Source organism: Saccoglossus kowalevskii, chromosome 11 (assembly GCF_978046115.1).
Source record: "Saccoglossus kowalevskii chromosome 11, keSacKowa6.1, whole genome shotgun sequence".
In the NCBI taxonomy this organism is placed as follows: Eukaryota; Metazoa; Hemichordata; class Enteropneusta; family Harrimaniidae; genus Saccoglossus; species Saccoglossus kowalevskii.
In genome coordinates, this window is record NC_140651.1 from 19,960,885 (window position 1) to 19,980,742 (window position 19,858).

General features: G+C 35.9%; 1 protein-coding gene across 1 annotated transcript; it reads right to left on the minus strand.

Annotated features, from left to right (window-relative positions):
- Window positions 1–10,578: 10,578 nt before the first annotated feature.
- Window positions 10,579–15,669, minus strand: LOC146736273 (monocarboxylate transporter 12-like). Its single transcript, XM_085505464.1, has 5 exons — window positions 15,586–15,669; window positions 14,674–14,879; window positions 14,383–14,526; window positions 12,253–13,119; window positions 10,579–11,740 (listed from the first exon to the last, which is right to left on the minus strand). The coding sequence occupies exons 2-5, from the start codon at window positions 14,867–14,869 to the stop codon at window positions 11,559–11,561; spliced, it is 1,389 nt and encodes a 462-aa protein (XP_085361590.1). The 5' UTR covers window positions 14,870–14,879; window positions 15,586–15,669; the 3' UTR covers window positions 10,579–11,558.
- Window positions 15,670–19,858: the final 4,189 nt, after the last annotated feature.

Below are 19,858 nucleotides of genomic sequence, written 5' to 3' on the forward strand. Positions count from 1 at the left end.
AACTATCAATGTCATTTGAAGTTTACTCACACTCATAGTCGTAATATGTTGTACAAGATGTTATGAGAAGATATTGCCATCAATATTTTCTTCACGATCAGACTCACTCATGTTATATTATATGATCTAATCTATGCACCTTAACTTTTTTTTATTATTTTGTTGTTTTTGATTAAGAACATTTAATACAATTTCTGCAAAATATTCCTCCAAATAGATATATGCGTGTATGTTGATGAATGTGACCAAATATAAGACTGTATAGTATCATAGAGATAGTTGAATAACCAAAAACGAATATTCGCATTTGACCCAGTCATGTATTCATCTATGACACATGTGCCTAATATCAATGAAAACCAAACATAGGTGAAAGATATCAAGTAGTATGGCAAAAAAAGAATGAGAACTGCCAGTCAACCATCTTTAACCCGATTGTTAAACTGTTATGTACATGTTCCCAATCCTAAGGGTAATATAAGGAAAAAACAATATAGCTGATTGCAAAACAAACCTCAATACACTATATGTATCAAATTTCAACAAAAACCGACAAAGCACGTCCAAGAGGCAACAACAAAACAATGATTGCATGATGCGCGTACGTGACGTCAATCGTGATAAAGTGCAGTTCAATCTTGTGTTCGAATTTCTGCCACGGTAATGCATGTCTTAAAAAACAATATTTCTGTGTCTGATTAGTTTAACACTTATTATACTCCCTGATAAAATTTGACTTCCACCAGCAACCGGAAATGACATATTGTAGCTGTATGTAATGTCGAACATCAATCTTGGGAAATGAGAAAACAGAATTAACAAATTATTCCAATGGTAAATGCCAATCGGTACTTACTGTAAAATATGTCTTTTTCGCGAGCATGTCTTTTTAGCAAATTTAGCAAGAGAACTGATTCGCTGATTCAAGATGTAACTAATGACTTTATTATCATATCAAAATGGCCGCCAAACGACATCTTTTTTCTCCGCACACACATACACTTTATCGAAAAGTAAATTAACACACACAAAAAATAAACGTATTCAGTGTGGTAATTATTTAAATAAAAATAAATAAATGAAGGGATATTATTACGGAAATTTGTAGTACTTAGTAATTTTTGAGTTCCAATATAAAAGGTCAATTTTCTGGATGTAACGCAGCAACGATACCCGCTTTTTCAAATCCCTGTTTAATCAGTTTTTTATTATTGCGAATAGAATCAAATTACACTTGACATTTTTTCTTTGTTTTTATGGAGAAAGCAGGAAATCAACAATGACAAGAGAGATTCGCTATTACGTAATTTCACCACAATTCGCTAAAATTACATGTCGCTTTTTCAACATGTTTTAAATTGAATGAAAGTGTTTCCAACTTGCGGCTAAACGTTTTGTCAATGCAATTATTGTTTTTTATGTATTGTTGACTCTATTCTGCATTTTAAATGTACAAATACTCCGCGTCGGTTAAGTATTAATAAAGGTGAAGTATTATTAAACAGTTCCTGCCACTGTTGTGCTGAACACGTACACTAAAATTTGCTCTGGAGCAAAGTGTGATAGGTTGGATTTGGTGGGGTTGGTATAAATTTGAGTCTTTTGCGAAGGGCAATGACCTCAGTTTGGGTTAGAATTTCATTCCACAAATTCTGAATAAAATTGGAGACCATTCGTTTATTTCTAGCTAGTTTTGCATTACATTTCTTTATTCGTTTGCATCCTGCGTTGTAAATACACATTACCTACTCGAAATATATTTAGGAAAGTGTTAATAAGCAAAATATATCAAATGATGTGTTCAGCATGTTGCTGTATACCAAATCAAATAATCAATTGAATATTCAGTACTAAATATGACATTAATAAGGTAAGTTTAAAAACATATATAGATTTTGTAAACAACAACAACAACAATCGCATGAAGAAGTTTTATTTGAAACTGATTCATCCTCGACTTATGTGCAGCTGAATATGAATGTGTACTGCGATTCAAACGCTCCGTGGAGCTTGTTATAATACCCAATAATTGTGAACATGGGCACAACAGATTAGTATTAAACTCAAACAGACAATGGCATGCTTAAACTCTTTTTTTCATTGATATAAATGGACTTGCCCTTCGCCATTGTTGTCACGATCTTTTCTGGTACGAATGACAATGACACTGAACCAACAATAATCGATATTAAAAGGACAACGATAATGTCCTATATTGGCAAAATCATCTCGTCCGCTCATACCAAACTTGCTTATTTTGTTTTCAATCTCAAAAAATAATATTAATATAATATAATAGGGTGAACGCGGTGCTTTTCAGCGCTCCCCGATTTTCTGCCTGTTTTGCGTTTTTGCGCTCGTTGTGCGCCCGTGTTTCTACACAGCTGTATATATAGTGTGTCTACCTTTTGCGTGAGTAATTTATAGTTGTTGTTTTCGTTATTATTGTGGGTTTTGGAGTGTTTTTGCCTTTGCCTTGGCAACCAAGATGGCTGCCACTCACACAAGGCCACCGTCAACACCAACAGGTCACCTTACTAGAAACCATGCGGTACGATGTGAAAACATTGATGGCATTCCTGTTGAAACTTATGTGGAGTCGGTTGCAGATTTAGTCGGGCCAGTAATATTGTGGCTGCATCCCGTATGAACCGATCGGTTATTGTCTTTTTAAATAAGGTTACATGGGTCGACATGGTTTCTGCCGCTGGCCTTGACATTGGAGACCCCCATGTTTCTGTTGAACCTCTTGTCCGCCCCTCTACAAAAATTGTGCTATCAAATGTTCCCCCTTTTTTACCTGACAATTTTATTACAGATGCCTTAGCTAAATACGGGTGTGTCATGAGCGCGGTGCGAGCGATCCCACTCGGGTGCAAAAGACCAGCACTGAAAAACGTAAAGTCTTTTCGCCGCCAAGTTTATGTATATGACACATTGCACGACAAAGACGATGACATAACTGATATAATTAACACCCCAGCACCAGATACTGAGATAAACAATCATGAGACTGATGGTACAACAGATAACATTGAAATTGAAACAGATTCATCCAAATATATGAGCAAAAAGCGCACGCGCTCTAGATCACCAGTTCATAGAGAAGAACAAAACAATGACCAGTTAAATGACGAAAATAAATGTGAACCAAGTTCTAAAAAGCGTAATGATGAAAATGCAATCGAAATTGTTGAACAAAATTGTCCGATTGATGGAGAGGGTACGAACCCCTCCTTCCCCTTCCATTGCATCACCATCACCTCCCCCCACCCCTCCAACCCACAAACCCCTTCCCAACGTCTATGCCAATGTAACAGTGTGTACTCCAAAGCCACAGCCCTAGCTTACGGAGTCGGCCCCATTTCCATCATCTCCCTCACTTGAGTTCACAGTTGAATCCCCGCGCGATTCGCCGCTATCCGAACTTCCCATTGATTTAAGTGGTTTAACTGATCAATCACAAGACCTTTTCAGCACACCTATGTCACAAAATAAAACCGCTGATGATATGGAGGAAACTGCCAGCGAATGTAGTGAGAATGAGGGGTCTATCATTTCAAATGTTTCAGCATGTACTGATAACAGCGAATCAACAATATCAAACGTTAATATCAAAACCTTTTTAGTGTCTACACTTCACTCACGTAGATTTATAGACAAGTGTTTTTAATTTTGCCCCAATCTTAAAATATTGGTCCGACATCTGATAAACTACTGCAATACCACGCAGTTGAAAACATCTGATAAATCTCGCATACACAGACTCATTAAAAAAATTAAACAGCAAATCAAAACGGGTAACTTTATCGCTGATTGTTAATTTCCCTTTTTATGATGGCAAACACAATAACATGCGCAACATACAATGTCAATGGTTGCCGGGACGCCCTCAAACGGTACAGTGTTTTCAATTATCTCAAGCGTGACCAACCCCTGTAATATGTATATGCTACAAGAAACACACTCTCTTGTCTCCGGTGAAAATATTTGGAAACTTGTGTGGCGTGGCCTTGGTATTTTTTCTCATGGCACTGTTAATCGTGCGGGTGTGGCTATTTTGTTTTCGCCAGGAACAACTGTGAATATTTTATCACAATCTGAGATCATGCCTGGGTACGTGCTGCACACTCTTGTTCAAATTAATGAAAATCTTGTTCACATAATTAATGTATATGCACCTATTAATGGCGCTGAGCGTATGAAATGCTTCACTAAAATTGAACAATTCATCAGTTCTCTAAATAATGACCCAGTAATCATGGGAGGCGAATCGTACATGCGCACTGCAAAGCTCCACAAATCTGTCCTGATTCATCACAAACTGTTTGATGTATGGCGCCAATACCACGGGAACACATTAAACACATTTACTTGGGGGCGTGGTGGTACGCTTGTGCCCCTTGATAGGTTTTATGTCAGCAAATGTATGCGTGGGAAAATTAAGAATATTGACATAAGCTATGGCGCATTAGCTTTTTCTGACCATTCCCTTGTCCACATCAACATCGTAATTGGTGACAGTAAAAACAAAAGTCCAGTGTGGTGTATGAATACAGAAATTCTGCGTGATGAAGTGTATGTGGCAATCTTAACTGATTTTTGGGCGAAGTGGCAAACACTTCGAAATAATTATGTTAATATACAGACATGGTGGGATACTGGCAAAAATAAAATAAAGTTACTCACAAAACAGTATTGCACACTCAAACAAGCATTGGAAATGGAAATTAAAACCATCGAACGTTGTACTGCACACGATGCACCGCTCTTAAACAGTTACACTGAAAAAAAAACTTCTCGCACGCCTTGTTCAACGTGAACACAAAGGCAGTGCTACGCGTGCGCGACATCAGTTTTTAAATGAAAGTGATGTTTGCAATTCCTTCTTTTTCCAGTTAGAGAAAAAGAAGGGAACCAAAAAGGCGATCTTTCAGTTGAGGCACCAAGATAACACTCTTACTGAAAATGAAACTGAAATACGGAAAATCATACACACCTTCTACAATAACCTGTATACACCTGATAACATTGACATTGAAGCTCAAAATATCCTCTTTGAAGGGCTACCGAAACTAAATGAAAGAGATCGTGATGACCTTGACAAACCAATCACGTTTGACGAACTGAGTGCCATGGTCAAACTACTTCCCCATGGGCGTACTCCCGGTATCGACGGAATACCAAACGAATTTTACCAAACTTTTTGGCATATCATTGGAAGTGATCTGTGCGATGTATTTACTGCTGCCACAAACGAAAATGTGCTCCCCCTATCCTGCACAAGGGCCGTGGTCACTCTTCTCCCTAAAAAAGGTGATGTTACCAATGTAAAACACTGGCGACCTGTGAGTCTGTTATGTAGCGATTACAATTGTTCACTAAATCGCTTGCATTGCTGCTCGATTTCTTTTGGCATGGCCGACATTGGGTATCTGCCACAACACTGTTCCTCCCCTTGGAAAGAGGTGGACAAAATGTTACACACCTTCCAACACGCATAAGTAACATGCGACTTTCCTATATTCAAAGATATCTATATAATAATCATGACCACCCCTGTTTTAAGTTCACAGACTACTTTTTTATGCAAGCGAGCAATATGTCATATGCAAGTCAACTTCTATGCACCACTATCAAAGCACCTTTACAAAGTCTGCTTCAGTTATGTTGGGAAAAGTTATCCATTTGTAAGTTGATCCGCCTAGGTTTAAACTAAATTCGACCAACTTGTTTGCCACGCTTTTAACACATATCGTCAGGTCCACATTGGCCTTTCCAAAAGTTGCAAAGGACATTATGGAGATGCTGACGTCGCACATGTTGCTGTGTACGGGGATGGGAAATGTAACTATAGTCCCAGCCTCATGTGTCTGGTAACCATGTGCGGTGTCCCACTCGCCCTTAAAAACATTTCCGTGAAGTTTGTTCTCATTGAGTACCCCGCTACATAGACTCCAGCAATCCACTTCCATTTCATTCCATTCTATCGTAGCCCATATCGGCTCCGGCATAAGCCATGTGCCACCTAAGTAATTTCTAGCACTTTCTGAGATGTGTTGTATTCTTACTAGAATATTGAGAAGAACGCTGATTACAAAACGGGACAGCAATATATCAGCAATTTCGTGCAATGTTTCACTGCGATGGGATCTATCCTTTGCGAACAGCATATCGACTTTTGTGAACAGGTAGGCACAAATTGCTGCAAACGCTGATTGTAGGTATAGAGTAGTGTGTACTAAGAGGCAGAATAATGTCATTCGCCGAATTCCAACAAAGTCTTTCGTACATTGAACTACCCAGAATAAAATTCATGTAAATAATCTGTGGTTTAGGAGGTTGTTTAGAACACGCCTCAATAACAGTTCCTGTGACACGCGGGATGCGTTTGAAGGCGAGTCGTTTACCGCGAAATCGCCAATGATTATATCCATTTCAGACAACCGTAAATGTGCTTCAGCGCAGAAGCGAAAGTAGGTGCTACCTCTAGAGTTAACAGCCCCAAATTGGACGTCTACTTTACGACCTAGTATTCGCTGCAATCGACTAGCAAAAAGATTGGCATATATATACTCTTTTCCTTTCAGCATCTATCCATAAGATACCGATCGCCAAACAACACCAACTTTTAATGGTCTATCGCTGAAAAGCACTTCTTCAATGTCTTTTCTAGTCTTTCTGTTGATCCGGTACACTGAGATGAATTCGCTACCATATCTTCGACAATTCCAAGATATTCCATTCCCTTTTCGATATAAACTGTCTCGTGTTTCAACCTGCTCACTATAATTTTTGCAATACTTAGTTTAGTCTCGTTTGATCGTGCAGCGAGAGGGGTCCGGTAAATTGGCTCAGAACCGGTCGAAATCTTTCCATGATGCCAGAAGAAAACCAAGTTGACGAACGTAAATAAGGTGAGACTCAATCGGTAACAGAAACATATCATATCTTTGGATCCAGTCATGTCAGCTAAATGTATTGATATTATCCGTCATTTATTATATTAAAACTGCTTCGTTGACAGCTGTAGTGTTTATGAGAGGCGATTTACTTTGGTCAGCGTTTTATAGAAATGATACATATAATTTGTTTGATATCAAATATTAAGATAAGTACATTCAGTATACAGCGGGATGTTGCTTATCAGTTGTATAATATCACCATCGACCATATTTGAATTGAAAATACTCTCCTTCGCCTATATTAGTCCAGAAAATATATGCATTTTATAGTCAAGTGTCCCATTTAAGGTATCGCTCCTTCACTCTAGATCTGCTTCGTTTTAGAAGCATTCCGCAACGATCATTATACTTATATGACTACAACTCAACGTCAACGGCTCACTGGAACGTCTATAAGACGTGATTTTTTTAGCCCATTTTGCGATGAAAAGGGAGTGTTGAAAGCTCACATTTTCAATAGTCTCGGTAGTCAAAAATTAGTTCTGTAAAAACGCCATAAAACGTTTCTCTATAATTTTGTGACTAAGGATAAACAAATAAACTAAATGTATACCATTTCGATCAGACTTTATACATATAGAGATATCGGATCTACGAGTACTATATCATAGAAATTGACGAAACTTAGTAATTTCACCGAAAGTGGATGTTAACTTCAATAAGATGGCGCATTGCACAACTAATTTATTCAAGTCCCTATGTTAAGCTTACCTTTCTTTCACTCCCTTGATACATGATAATACTAGTGTCAACAACGATACGACATATTACTTCAACGTTCGGATCGTGTGGAGAAGTCTATTTTTATGCAATTACTGCCAGTGAGGTCCAGCACAAACTGATCTCGGGTTAATGAACACTGATATTGCAGAAAAAGGTTTCAGTGATGAACCACGTCAACACAGTGAAAAGAGCAATATTATTTGAAAAAAGACACTTGGAAAAGTTTAACATCTCAATACCATTGCCAGAAAATTTGTTCCTGCTTCGAATGCGATCACAACACATTACATTATATAATGTAATTTTTGCGGGAAATACACATATACTGGGGCCAAGGAGGAAACAGTCTCTCCTGCTTTTTGTTTATTTTGTCAAAACTCTTTCTAGTGAAGAATAACAGTATATCGTTAATGTTTGTATTGGTAGTTATGGTTGTGATGTTTTTGTTGAGGTAAATGTTGCGTGTACTCGCTCAACAGAGAACTGCTGCTTATGAACAGTGCCATGTACCAAAGGTTGTAATATCGGATTCTGAGTTCACAGGTGACATTTAAATTGTAATCCGAACAACCTGTCTTTGACATGTGATAATTCAATGCGAGGCACAGCTGACTCCCTAAGCTAATAAATACTTCATGCAATAATTAAATTACAGTATTTACGGGTCACTGTGGCTGCGAATGCTCCGCTCACTTAGCCAGCGATATCGTCAAGCTATAATTCTGCTATGTTGCAAGTATTTACTAGCTTCCTGAAACTACGATATTTAATGAAGTCACTAAACATTGTCAGGACACAACAAAATAAAAAGAATAATAACATTGAGGGGATAGGGTAGCTACATTTAATTTTTTACTGGCACTAGCAAGGAAGTGTAGTTAAAAGACTAATAATATTGGACATGGAAAAAGTTAAACTGCCATCCAAAGTTCCCATTTCAGATTGTCTCTGGTATATGTTGTATTATTTATTAACGCATCGCAGGTCAATGTTCCTACTTGCATTGGATAATGACATACTCGGTAGTGATGAACCTTGCCATCATATGGCCAAATATTCATATAAAAACGCATTCTCCTGTCACAGTATATTCACAAGTTCTTGTTAATACACGAGATGAACACGCTAGATAATTTCATTCATATGCTTTCAGTTATAATTCTAGTTAATGTATTATTGCTGTGCATTTGGAACACATTTCGTTATAGAATATTCTTAACATATTCACATTGTCAAACGCATTTGTTTACAGGGTACCAATATTATCATTCAGACATCTATGCGATTCATGTCAACGATTATCATAACATAATAACATTTACAGTCGACACCCACGGCTTGTTCCACAAATACAGCAACAAGGGGATAGTAAGTTCCACTGCACAATCCAAACATTCATTTGTGCTGCAAAAATGAAATAAATATAAAACCCAAACTAGGATCTTATTGAAAATTAAGTTGATTGGTGTCAGAGTAGTAGCAGCAACAGCAGACAGTAGTAATCAGACATACCTTGGAGAATGCAGACTGAAAGACAAAGGAAATTTAGGTCACCAAGGGAATCTACCCGATTCAGCTTCACTTCAGAAGATGAATTTCACACACTGTAGACCAACCTTATATCGTTTTGTGAAGAAATCTAGACTAGTCGACGCCGTAACAAACATTGTGTGGGTAAGTGTCAGATAATGTAAAATTGAGAGATGATATTAAGATCAAACTACTATAAGTAATAATGGGCATAACACATTCCTGATACGCACATCACACATATCCAAATGTAGTATCATAAAGTTCAAACGAGATTGGTCCATGTCTGAGATACATATATACTGACAATGTTGCCTATGTAATAACCCTGAATAAGCATAGTCAACGTTCATGTCATACGTGTCTAGTTACGAGCTGACTGACGTATTATTAAAATATCACAGCTTGACACGAATTGACACGTATCAACCCTCATAGTAAAAAACCGCTCCACATAATGGCATAACATTTTTGAAATCGCGATCACAATATAGTATTCATGAACATTATTATTACATAATGCCATCAAACACATGCTAGCCGACAAATTGTACACAGTTACTCAACAAACGATTCAGTGATATTTTCTCAGCGCTTTTGTTATTTTGTACTATAAATTCGCCATTGAGATCGCCAGTGTGTGAATGGTTTTGTTACGGTACCACGAAAGCAGTTTAAATGGTATCTAAAAATACCAAATAGAAATCTAACGAACAGACTGTGGTGTCAGGCATGCAATGACATGTTGTACAAAACTAATTTTCTAAGCTACTTCAGCTCCTTGACTAAAACAACTCTAAATAACAAGAAGAATGTATGGGAAAGGCAACTTACAGGTGAATTTGGATGTAGTAAAGTACTGGTCTGGTAGAATTTGACATAGTGGAATGGTGTGTGCTGCCACTATATACCTCCAATATCGTTGTTTATAGGTATCAGTAGAAAAATAGGAGTATACGAAAAGGTAAACAAAAGTCACGGATGTTCCTAGACTTTCGAATCGGAACAATTGATGATTTTCCCATAATTTCGTCATCGCGTGGAGGCTTTAAACAGCAAATTTGTTTAATTAAACAAGGCATGTTAATTACACAGTCCGTTGTAATTAGGGGAAATATTATTCAAGTCGAAGATAAAGTAATATGTTCAAAGAACAAGATAGCTATGATATGATGTCTTTTAACTAATCACAAATTGAATTGTTATAGACATATTAGTATTACTAGATGTATAATATGTCGAATTGGATATTCAAATTACTGGTCATGTGACCAGATAAGTTGTTTTTTTAATGAATTTTTTGTGTGACGTCAGTATCATAGGCGTGTGTCACCTTAATTGTTATGTTATTACAACACTGTTTTATGACAGGAGACTAAGACACAATTTAATGATAACAAAGCGTAGGTCAAACAAGAACAGGTGACTAACATTGTATATTTGAAAATATTCAACTTTCAGAGCATTTTAAAGTGTATTCGCACCCATAGACGTTATCGATTGTACAAGCAGTTGTGAGGATATTTTCGTGAATTACTAATTAAATGATCTATGTACATTTTTTTATTTTTGTTTTATTATGTTGATTATGAACATTTAATACAACTTTTGCATGATATTTTTGCAAATAAACAAAGGTGTGTATTATGATGCATGTGACAATGAGACTATACATGGTATCATAGATATAGTTGTTATAACAAAAAAAGAAGATTAGCAGCATTAGACCATCTTTTATCAAATTATATAAAACAAAAATATGACAAGTCATATGGCAATCAATCAAAATAGTCGTGAATTTATTGGTGACACGTACGCTAAATATATATAGAATGTGAACATGAATAAAAAAAACATGGTAGTATTATTAAAATGGCTGCCATGTTTTGGAACTGTCATGTACATGTATAATTTGGGGATAAAAACATGTTAACAATACACTTCAAAAACAATATAGCTGATCGTAAAACAATTCCAAATAAACTATATGTATCAAATTCGAACAAAAACTGATAGGCATGACGAAGAAGTAATATGGCTAATAGTCTTCCATCTTTTATTCGATTGTAAAAAATTGTCTTGGACTTGTATCCACACATGTTTAATGTAAGGACCAAATTTACTTTTCCACTAAACATCACATCTGTAAGCAATATGCATCGCCAGCATGTCACAGAATAAAAAAAAACATTCATACATTGACCCCAATATGCTGTCATGCTTAGAAGCTTGTTTACACAAAACAGTTCATTAAGTGTAGAGAAATAATAATAAATTGAATGCATATTGCATGTGATTGACGTCACAATAGAACATCTTTAATCGTGATAAAAGTGTAGTTCAATCTTGTGTTTGAATCTCTGCCACGGTAGTACATGTCTTAACAATATTATTTCTGTGTCTTCTTGCTTTGCATCTTTCATAGATTAGTTTAACACTTATTATACTTCCTGATAATATTAGACTTCCACCAGCAACCAGAAATGAAACATTGTAGCTGTATGTAATGTCGAACATCAATCCTGGGAAATGAGAAAACGGAATTATTCTAATGGTAAATGCCAATCGGTGAGAATTAAACCAAAAGAAATAATGAAGAACTGACATAAATAAAAAAAAGCGTAGTTATATGCATATATATTATTCTCGATGCATAAACTGAATGAACGTGTTTCCAACTTGTGGCTAAATGTTTTGTTAATGAATTGTTTTTTATGTATAGTTGAGTGTAATTTGCATTTTAAATGTACAAATAGTCCGCATCGGTTTAGTATTAATAAAGGCGGTTATTGTTTTTAATAAATGTGATTAGGCAGAATGGTGTATAAAGTAAGCTCCGATGTAAACGACTTGAGTGGCGAAGTGTATGTTTCTACTTACTAGCAGCCTTAAATTTAATCGTTAATTGTAATGAATATACTACTACACATATATATATATTTGTGTGGTAACATATAAAATGTGTCTTTCAGTAAATATTCTTGAAATATGTTTACAAACACAACATGGAAGAATACATTTGCTTTACACATACCTCCAAGATAAGGTCCTAAAATTGTTCCACTACCAAGGAATAACACAAACCACCCAAAGGCTTTTGGTAAATTATCGACACCCACGGATTGTTTCACACATACGGCAGCGAGGGCAAAGTATGTACCACTACAAAATCCAAACAATAAGCTGATAATTGCCATATAAATATAGTTTCCGTTCGTGAGTGGAAGAAGCACCAACACAGTTCCCGCCACTGTTGTACTGAACACATAAACTGACATAGGGGTAAAATATTTCAAATCTACAATCAATCCATGTGTAAATCTTCCAACAAGAGAACTAATACCGATCATTGACATCAGTATTGATGCATTTATTTTCGAAATACCCATAGTAACGGCATTGTTGACATAATGGGCAAGTGTTAATAGATGTGCAATCCCCATGAAAAACACTGATATGCACAGTACACAAAAAGTTGAGTTTTGGCAGAAGAGGTTCATGCCGAGCACATTGTAAATTCGTGATTGCTTTATGCCAATTCCTGATTGTTTTCGCTGCTGAGGAGTGATTGGTAGTTGTTTTTGTTGAGAACACATGTTGTCAGTCTCGATATGAACGTCTTCAGATGTAAAGCCTTCATTTTTAGGACCAATGTTGTCAATCTTTGGTGGTGATCTCATTAACATTCCACAGACAACAATATTCATGTGAATCGCGGATAATATCATGAGTGCTCCTTTCCAGCCATATTCATCTATTAAAAGTTGATATATCGGTGGAAAAACAATCATCCCGAGAGCAACTCCAGCATAACTTATCCCGTTAGCAAGTGCATGTCGTTTTTGAATATGCTGACCAACAATCACAATACTTGGACCATAAATTAGACCACTACCAAGACCTGAAAACAGAAAAATATCAGCACACGTAAAATAGAAATGAATTATGTACCGCTGTATATTTTTAGATATTGTACTAGTGTATTGTGGATTTCTATTGTTAAGCTTTATCTTGTGAAAATGTATATTTAAATCCCTTGTGCCATAGCTCTCATAGAATCAGGATTTGGTGTAATATGTACGATAGACTCTGCCCCCCCCCTTTTTAAATGTACAAGTATCTGTTAGTATTTTGTCAAAATATATAATTTACATACATAACGGCTGCAGGGTGATTGTAATTTTTCTTTTGATTTGTCCTGCCTTGCATGTCGAAACTTCTAATCAATTTTTAGAGTAAATTATTTAATTTTATCTACGTAATAACAATACACCAATTTGACTTGTGTTATGTATATGTTTGTCAGCATCTTTTATTCTATGTTTTTCATATTACCTAAAACGCTGCAAATAGAAGTGTGCATGGAATCATGGGAAGAATCGGTGTGCATTGCCGTGTGATAAATGTCACGAAGGTGATTGACAGGCCATACATGTCTACAAGTCTGGAAGGACAATTGGAATCTACCAGGTGTACTTGTGATTTACTTAACAAAGGATGTTTACATCTTTGGAAGGACAATTGGAATCTAAAATGAGTGCTTGTGATTTACATAACAAAGGATGTTTACGATCTACTGAATTGTGACAGCTGCTAGCAAGTCCAAATTCTGATTGGCTCATGTGGAAACCCAGGTGGTGTACCTGAATCTGGGCCAATCATGCCCATGAATAAGCTCGACAGAGGACAGTTGTGGTCCACTATTTCAACTAAATACTATGTATTGCTGCTGCGATATTATGAGACAAGTGATAAGGCTTCAATAATCATTCTGTGAGACTTGTGTGAACTGCTTTGCGATCTCCTATCAGCGATGCCCTCCAGAATAACAGTGATTCTCTGCAAGCAAAACTCCTGTATTTCTTTGTCATTGTGTTGCAGAAGCCATTTACTGTCATCAATTTCAACATCTTAGAACTGTTAAATATCACCAATGCACACTTCACTAGGCAATCCCCTATTTTGGTGAATTTATTCATTTTATTACTCTGTGTTTTGATTCTTGTAATTATTTTGAGAGGTATTAAAGCCAGGAGACCCCCCCCCCCCGACCAGTGGGAGTTATGTTGGTGTCCTTCTCAATAGCAATAAGCATGCCTCACACTGTGGCACACGGGGTATTATTTTTCGAAATCAATCCAGATATATATGTAAGGTCATTTACCTTCCATCATGCCAAAAGTTACATACAACAACGGCAAGTTATTTACAAATGAACTCAAAAACAGACCAACACTGGAAAGCAGTCCTCCCGATACAACCAATGGTCTACTTCCATATTTCTTATTCAAAACGCCGATAAATGGAGCTTGGCGGGAGAAGAAAAAAACGAATATATTGTTATTAGTTTGATTGTGAACCTTAATAAAATCGAAATAATATTATTTTTAGGTGGAAATAGAAGTGAAACTTTATATTAAATGGCAAGCATAGTACAAGAATATTTTGTAATTACCGAGAATCATACTGAAAGCTTCACGACATGATAAAATACCAGCTGCAGTTCCTGTACGTGTATCAAAATATGCCAAGAGTGCAACCAAGAACACACTCATCGATGCAAACGCTCCGTCATTTAACATTTGCGTGAAATGACTGCTAATTACGATGACTAGTCCATAACGTCCAGCGTGCCTTCCACCAGCATCCATTGTTGTTTTTCTGTTGACGATACAGCACAGTGTAAACAATATGGCGGGTTCATGTTGTGCGTGTGAGGGATTTATTTAAAAATGCGCATTGCGTACTTAGGTTTTGTTGATTCGTTAAAATAGTTATAGCATTACTGAAGTGCGGCATACTTATCAATTTATACCAATCAATAGTTCGTGCAAACACGATGAATGGTGTTATTTTATCTATGTGACAAAGTGACAAATAATATATCGTGATATTAATTAATGATTGTGCACAACTCACGCGAGTCGTCAACGGAAATTCTTAGACAATTTCTCATGGTATTTCTTTATCGATTTAGTTCCGTGTACGCAGCAGGCCAGTCATTGTTGCGACGCGGAATCAGAGACAAAAATAAAACATGTGACCTATTACTGTCATTGAGCGACGGAGTTGTAAGCATATGCCTCATTTACTCGTCGTAACTGTATAAAGTCATTTTAATATTTTAATCGCGATTCGAATAACAACGCCTCAACTAACCCTGTATATTACAAACATATAACCAACTGAGCAAAGTGCGCAAAAATAGCTGTTTGACCTTTAACAATGTCTGCGGCGTGTACTGTCTCATACATACATTCATACATACATCTGGGTTGTGCCAGGTTTAGTTCTTTCCATACTGCCGGTAAGGTATGATAAGGTAAGGGTCGATAGCATGATATCAATACATCGATATATGAGTTACCTGCAATTAACTTGTAGTGTACCCACATTAGGTTTGATAACCACAGCTGGTAGAGTTCACCAGTCCAGTCGTTGATATAAACCGACGTAGGTGGCGATCACACTTTGACGTTATAAAACAGTAAACATGTTCCTGTAATATGATGTTACTACGAGGATACCTCAAAGTATCACGCATTTCCTAATATGGTATGATGAAAATACCACGTAAAATACTGCAAAATTACGGCCTGCTGTAACTAATGGCGTTACGTGACAGATGTATAATAATGTGGTGTAGTCTCGTTCGCCCATATTAGTACAAAAAATACTCTCCTTTGCGCATATTTGTAATTTGTAAATGGTTAGCGTAAAAGGAAGTGTTGAAAGATGTCGCGATATTCAAAAATTAGTTTCCACAAGACGCCGTAAAACGTTTCTGTGTATTTGGCTACGAATAAACGGAAAATGAATTACCAAATTTGTTTTTGATCAGACTTTATACATATTTAGGTATCTGATTTACCAGGACACTTATAACGTGAACAAATGGTGGACTATCTCCTAGAAAGTGTTAACATCAATAAGATAACTAATATATTCTAGTCCATTATTTATGTTAAACAGCTCCAACATTATAATAGGTTATCTAATCAAAGGGCGGGTCATCATGAAAACATACGTTTAATCACTGCATATACATGTCTATGTCTATAACCAAGAAAATACAACCATGTTGAAACCAAGTTAGCGCTATATAATTGACTCACAATAAACAATGTGAACATATCATTGGCTATGGTTAACAGAGATCAAGTGTGACATTTAATTTTTAATCCCAACAACCTGAGTTTGACATATGATGAATCACCAGGAGTCGGCAGAGTCTTGGGATATCTCACATTCTAAGCTAATAAATACTTCATAAAATAATCAAACAGTACTTACTGCTACTTGTTTTACTGCCATTCGCCACGAAGTGCAGTTAACCAACCTTTGCCACTGGTTACACACATGTCACTTGTGGATTAGTTTGTTCATTTTACCATTGCACTTTAGTCAGTATGGCAACTATTTATTAATATTTTGCGTGGGAAAAGTAAAACTGTCATTCAATGTTCTTATTTCGAATTGTCTCCGATACCTGTTATATTATTTATTAACGCACCGCATGTTTAAGTTCATACATGGGTTGGAAAATGACCTGTCTGGTAGTGATGAACCGTGCCATCATATGGCCAAATATTCGTATAAAATAAAACGCATTCTCCTGTCACAGTATATTCACGCAAAACATTAAAACATTCAAGTTATTATTCATACACGATATGAACACGCTATGTAATCTCATTCAGATGCTTTCAGTTATAATTCAAGATAAATTATTAATTGTGTGCACATTTCGTTATAGAATATTATTAACATATTCCTGACTTCATTCGTCTATAAAAGCAATTATTTTCAGGGTACCAATAATATCAATCAGACATTCTCTCAGACATCTTAAATAAACGACAGTGTCACATGTAAAAAAAAGCAAAAAAAAAACAACTTTTGTGTAAGTGGGTTTCAGGTAATGTGAAAGTAACTGATAATACAAAGATCAAAATACTAGAAGTCATAAATCTAGGTCTACATAATAACTATCCAGAGAGAGTGATATAGGCATAACACATTCCGGAAACCCCATTTGGATATGTGTGATGTGCTTAAGCATGACGTTTAAACGTGATTGGTCAATATACTGACAATGGTGTCTATGGAATGAGCATAGTCATTACTTTCACTTCATACGTGTTTTGTAACGAGCTGACTGACGTATTATTAAAATATCACAGCTTGACACGAATTGACACGTATCAACCCTCATAGTAAAAAACCGTTCCACACAATGGCACAACATTTTTGAAATCACAATCACGATATAGTATTCATGAACATTATTATTTCATAATGCCATAAAACACATGCTAACCGACAAATTGTATACAGTTATTCAACAAACAGTTCAGCGATATTTTCGCAGCGTTTTTGTTATTTTGTACTCTAAATTCGCTATTTTAATCACCATTTTTGGCATAGTACCACGAAAGCACTTTATATGATATCTAAAAAATTTCTAGGCCACCTCAGCTCCTTTAGTAAAACAACTTTCTAAATAAGGAGAAGAATGTATGGGAAAGGTAACTTGCAGGTGAATTTGGATTTAGTAGAGTATTGGTCTGGTAGGCTTTGATATGGTGAAATGGTGTGTGCTGCCTCTGCCACTCTCAAATGATTTTTTTTTTATTTTTAGGTACCAGTATAAATACATGGGTATACAAAATAGTAAACAAAACACAACAAAAGTCCCGGATGTTCCTAGTCTTTCGAATTAGAACTGGTGATGTTTTTTTCCATAATTTCGTCATTCCATGGAGACTTTCAGAAGCCCATTTGTTAATTTTAACAAGGCATGTTAATGACATGGTCTCGTTGTAACATTATTCAAGTCGAAGATAAAGTAATATATTCAAAGAACAAGATAGCTGCAAGTCTGTTGTCTTTTATCTAATCACAATTTATTACTAGATGCATAATATGTCTAATTGGATATTCAAATTATTGGCCATGTACTGGTCAAGAATTTGTTACGCGAAGACAGTATCATAGGCGTGTGTCACCTTAATTGTTATGGTATTTAAAAAATTGCACTCTTTCTGACAATGTTTCATGACAGGAGATTGAGACACAATTTAATGAGAACGAAGCGTAGGTCAAACAAGAACGTGTAACAAGTAACTAATATTGTATTTTTGAAAATATTCAACTTTCAGGGTATTTTAAAGTTTATTCGCACCCATAGTCGTTATCGGTTGTACAAGCTGTTGTGAGTAAATGTTCGTGAATTTTATTTTTGACCAGGTTACTCATTAAACGACCTATGTTCATTTTTTATTTTTGTTTTCATTAGTTTGAACATATGAACATTTAATACAATTTTTGCATGATTTTTCTACAAATAAACAAAGGTGTGTATTATGATGCATGTAGCAATGAGACTGTACACCATCTTTATATGTATCAAATTTGAACAAAACCTGAAAAACATGACATTCTCACATATTTAATGTAGGGACCAAATTTCCACTAAACATCACATCCGTGTACAATATGAATTGGAGGCATATCACAGAATGAAAAACATTCATACATTGACCCCAATATGCTGTCATGCTTGCTTGTTTACACAGACAAGTTCATTAAATGTAGACAGATGAACATCAAATGAATGCGTGTTGCACGTGATTGACGTCACAATAGAACATCTTTAATTGTGATAAAACTGTATTTCAATTTTGTGTGTGAATCTCTGCCTCGGTAATACATCTCTTATATGTATTTCTGTGTCTTCCTGGTAACTTGTTCCCGAATGTTATTAAAATCCGATGAATAATCTCAAGAAAAAAAAAACATGTCACCCATATAGCTGATCGAAAAACAAATATCAATATACTATATGTGTAAAAGTTCAAAGCATGTCCAAGATACAACATTTTCAACAACAAAATATGTAAAATAAATTATCTTGGACATGTATCATCATATGTATAATGTAATGAACAGGAAATGAATGCACGATGCGCGTGCGTGACGTCACAATAGCACATATTTAATCGTGATAAAAGTGTAGTTCAATCTTGTGTTTGAATCTTTGCCACGGTAGTACATTTACTAAAAACATTATTTCTGTGTCTTCTTTCTTTGCACCTTTCATAGATTAGTTTACCACTTATTATACTCCATGATAATATTAGATTTCCACCACAACCAGAAATTACACATTGTAGCTGTATGTAATGTCGAACATCAATCCTGGGAAATGAGAAAACAAAATTAACAAATTATTTTAATGATAAATGCCAATCGATGAGAATTGACCCACCAGGAATCTTGATGAACTGACATAAATATAAAACATTTTTTTATGTATTTTTTGAGTGTATTCTGCATTTTACACGTTTAATAAATGTGGTTATTGTTTTAATATATGTGATATGCAAAATAATATATGAAGTAAGGTCCGTTCTAAACGACTTCCTAGTGACGAAGTGTATGTTTCTACTTACTAGCAGCCTTTAATTTTAATGGTCACAAGCCATTGATAGTTTGATAGCCACAGCCAGTAGGGTTCACCAGTGCAGTCGTTGATATAAACCGACGTAGGTGGCGATCACACTTCGACGTTATAAAACGGTAAACGCGTTCTTATAATATAGGGTTACAACGAAGATACCGAACACAGTACAGCGGGA

What these genes read in the sequence shown, in the direction of transcription:
- LOC146736273 (XM_085505464.1), bottom strand. Translation starts at nt 14,869, where the DNA reads ATGGATGCTGGTGGAAGGCACGCTGGACGTTATGGACTAGTCATCGTA. An exon ending in AACTTTTGGCATGATGGAAG is followed by an intron (nt 13,120 to 14,382) that starts GTAAATGACCTT and finishes TTCTGTTTTCAG; the next exon opens with GTCTTGGTAGTGGTCTAATT. An exon ending in TTTAGGACCTTATCTTGGAG is followed by an intron (nt 11,741 to 12,252) that starts GTATGTGTAAAG and finishes CTCATTTCCCAG; the next exon opens with GATTGATGTTCGACATTACA.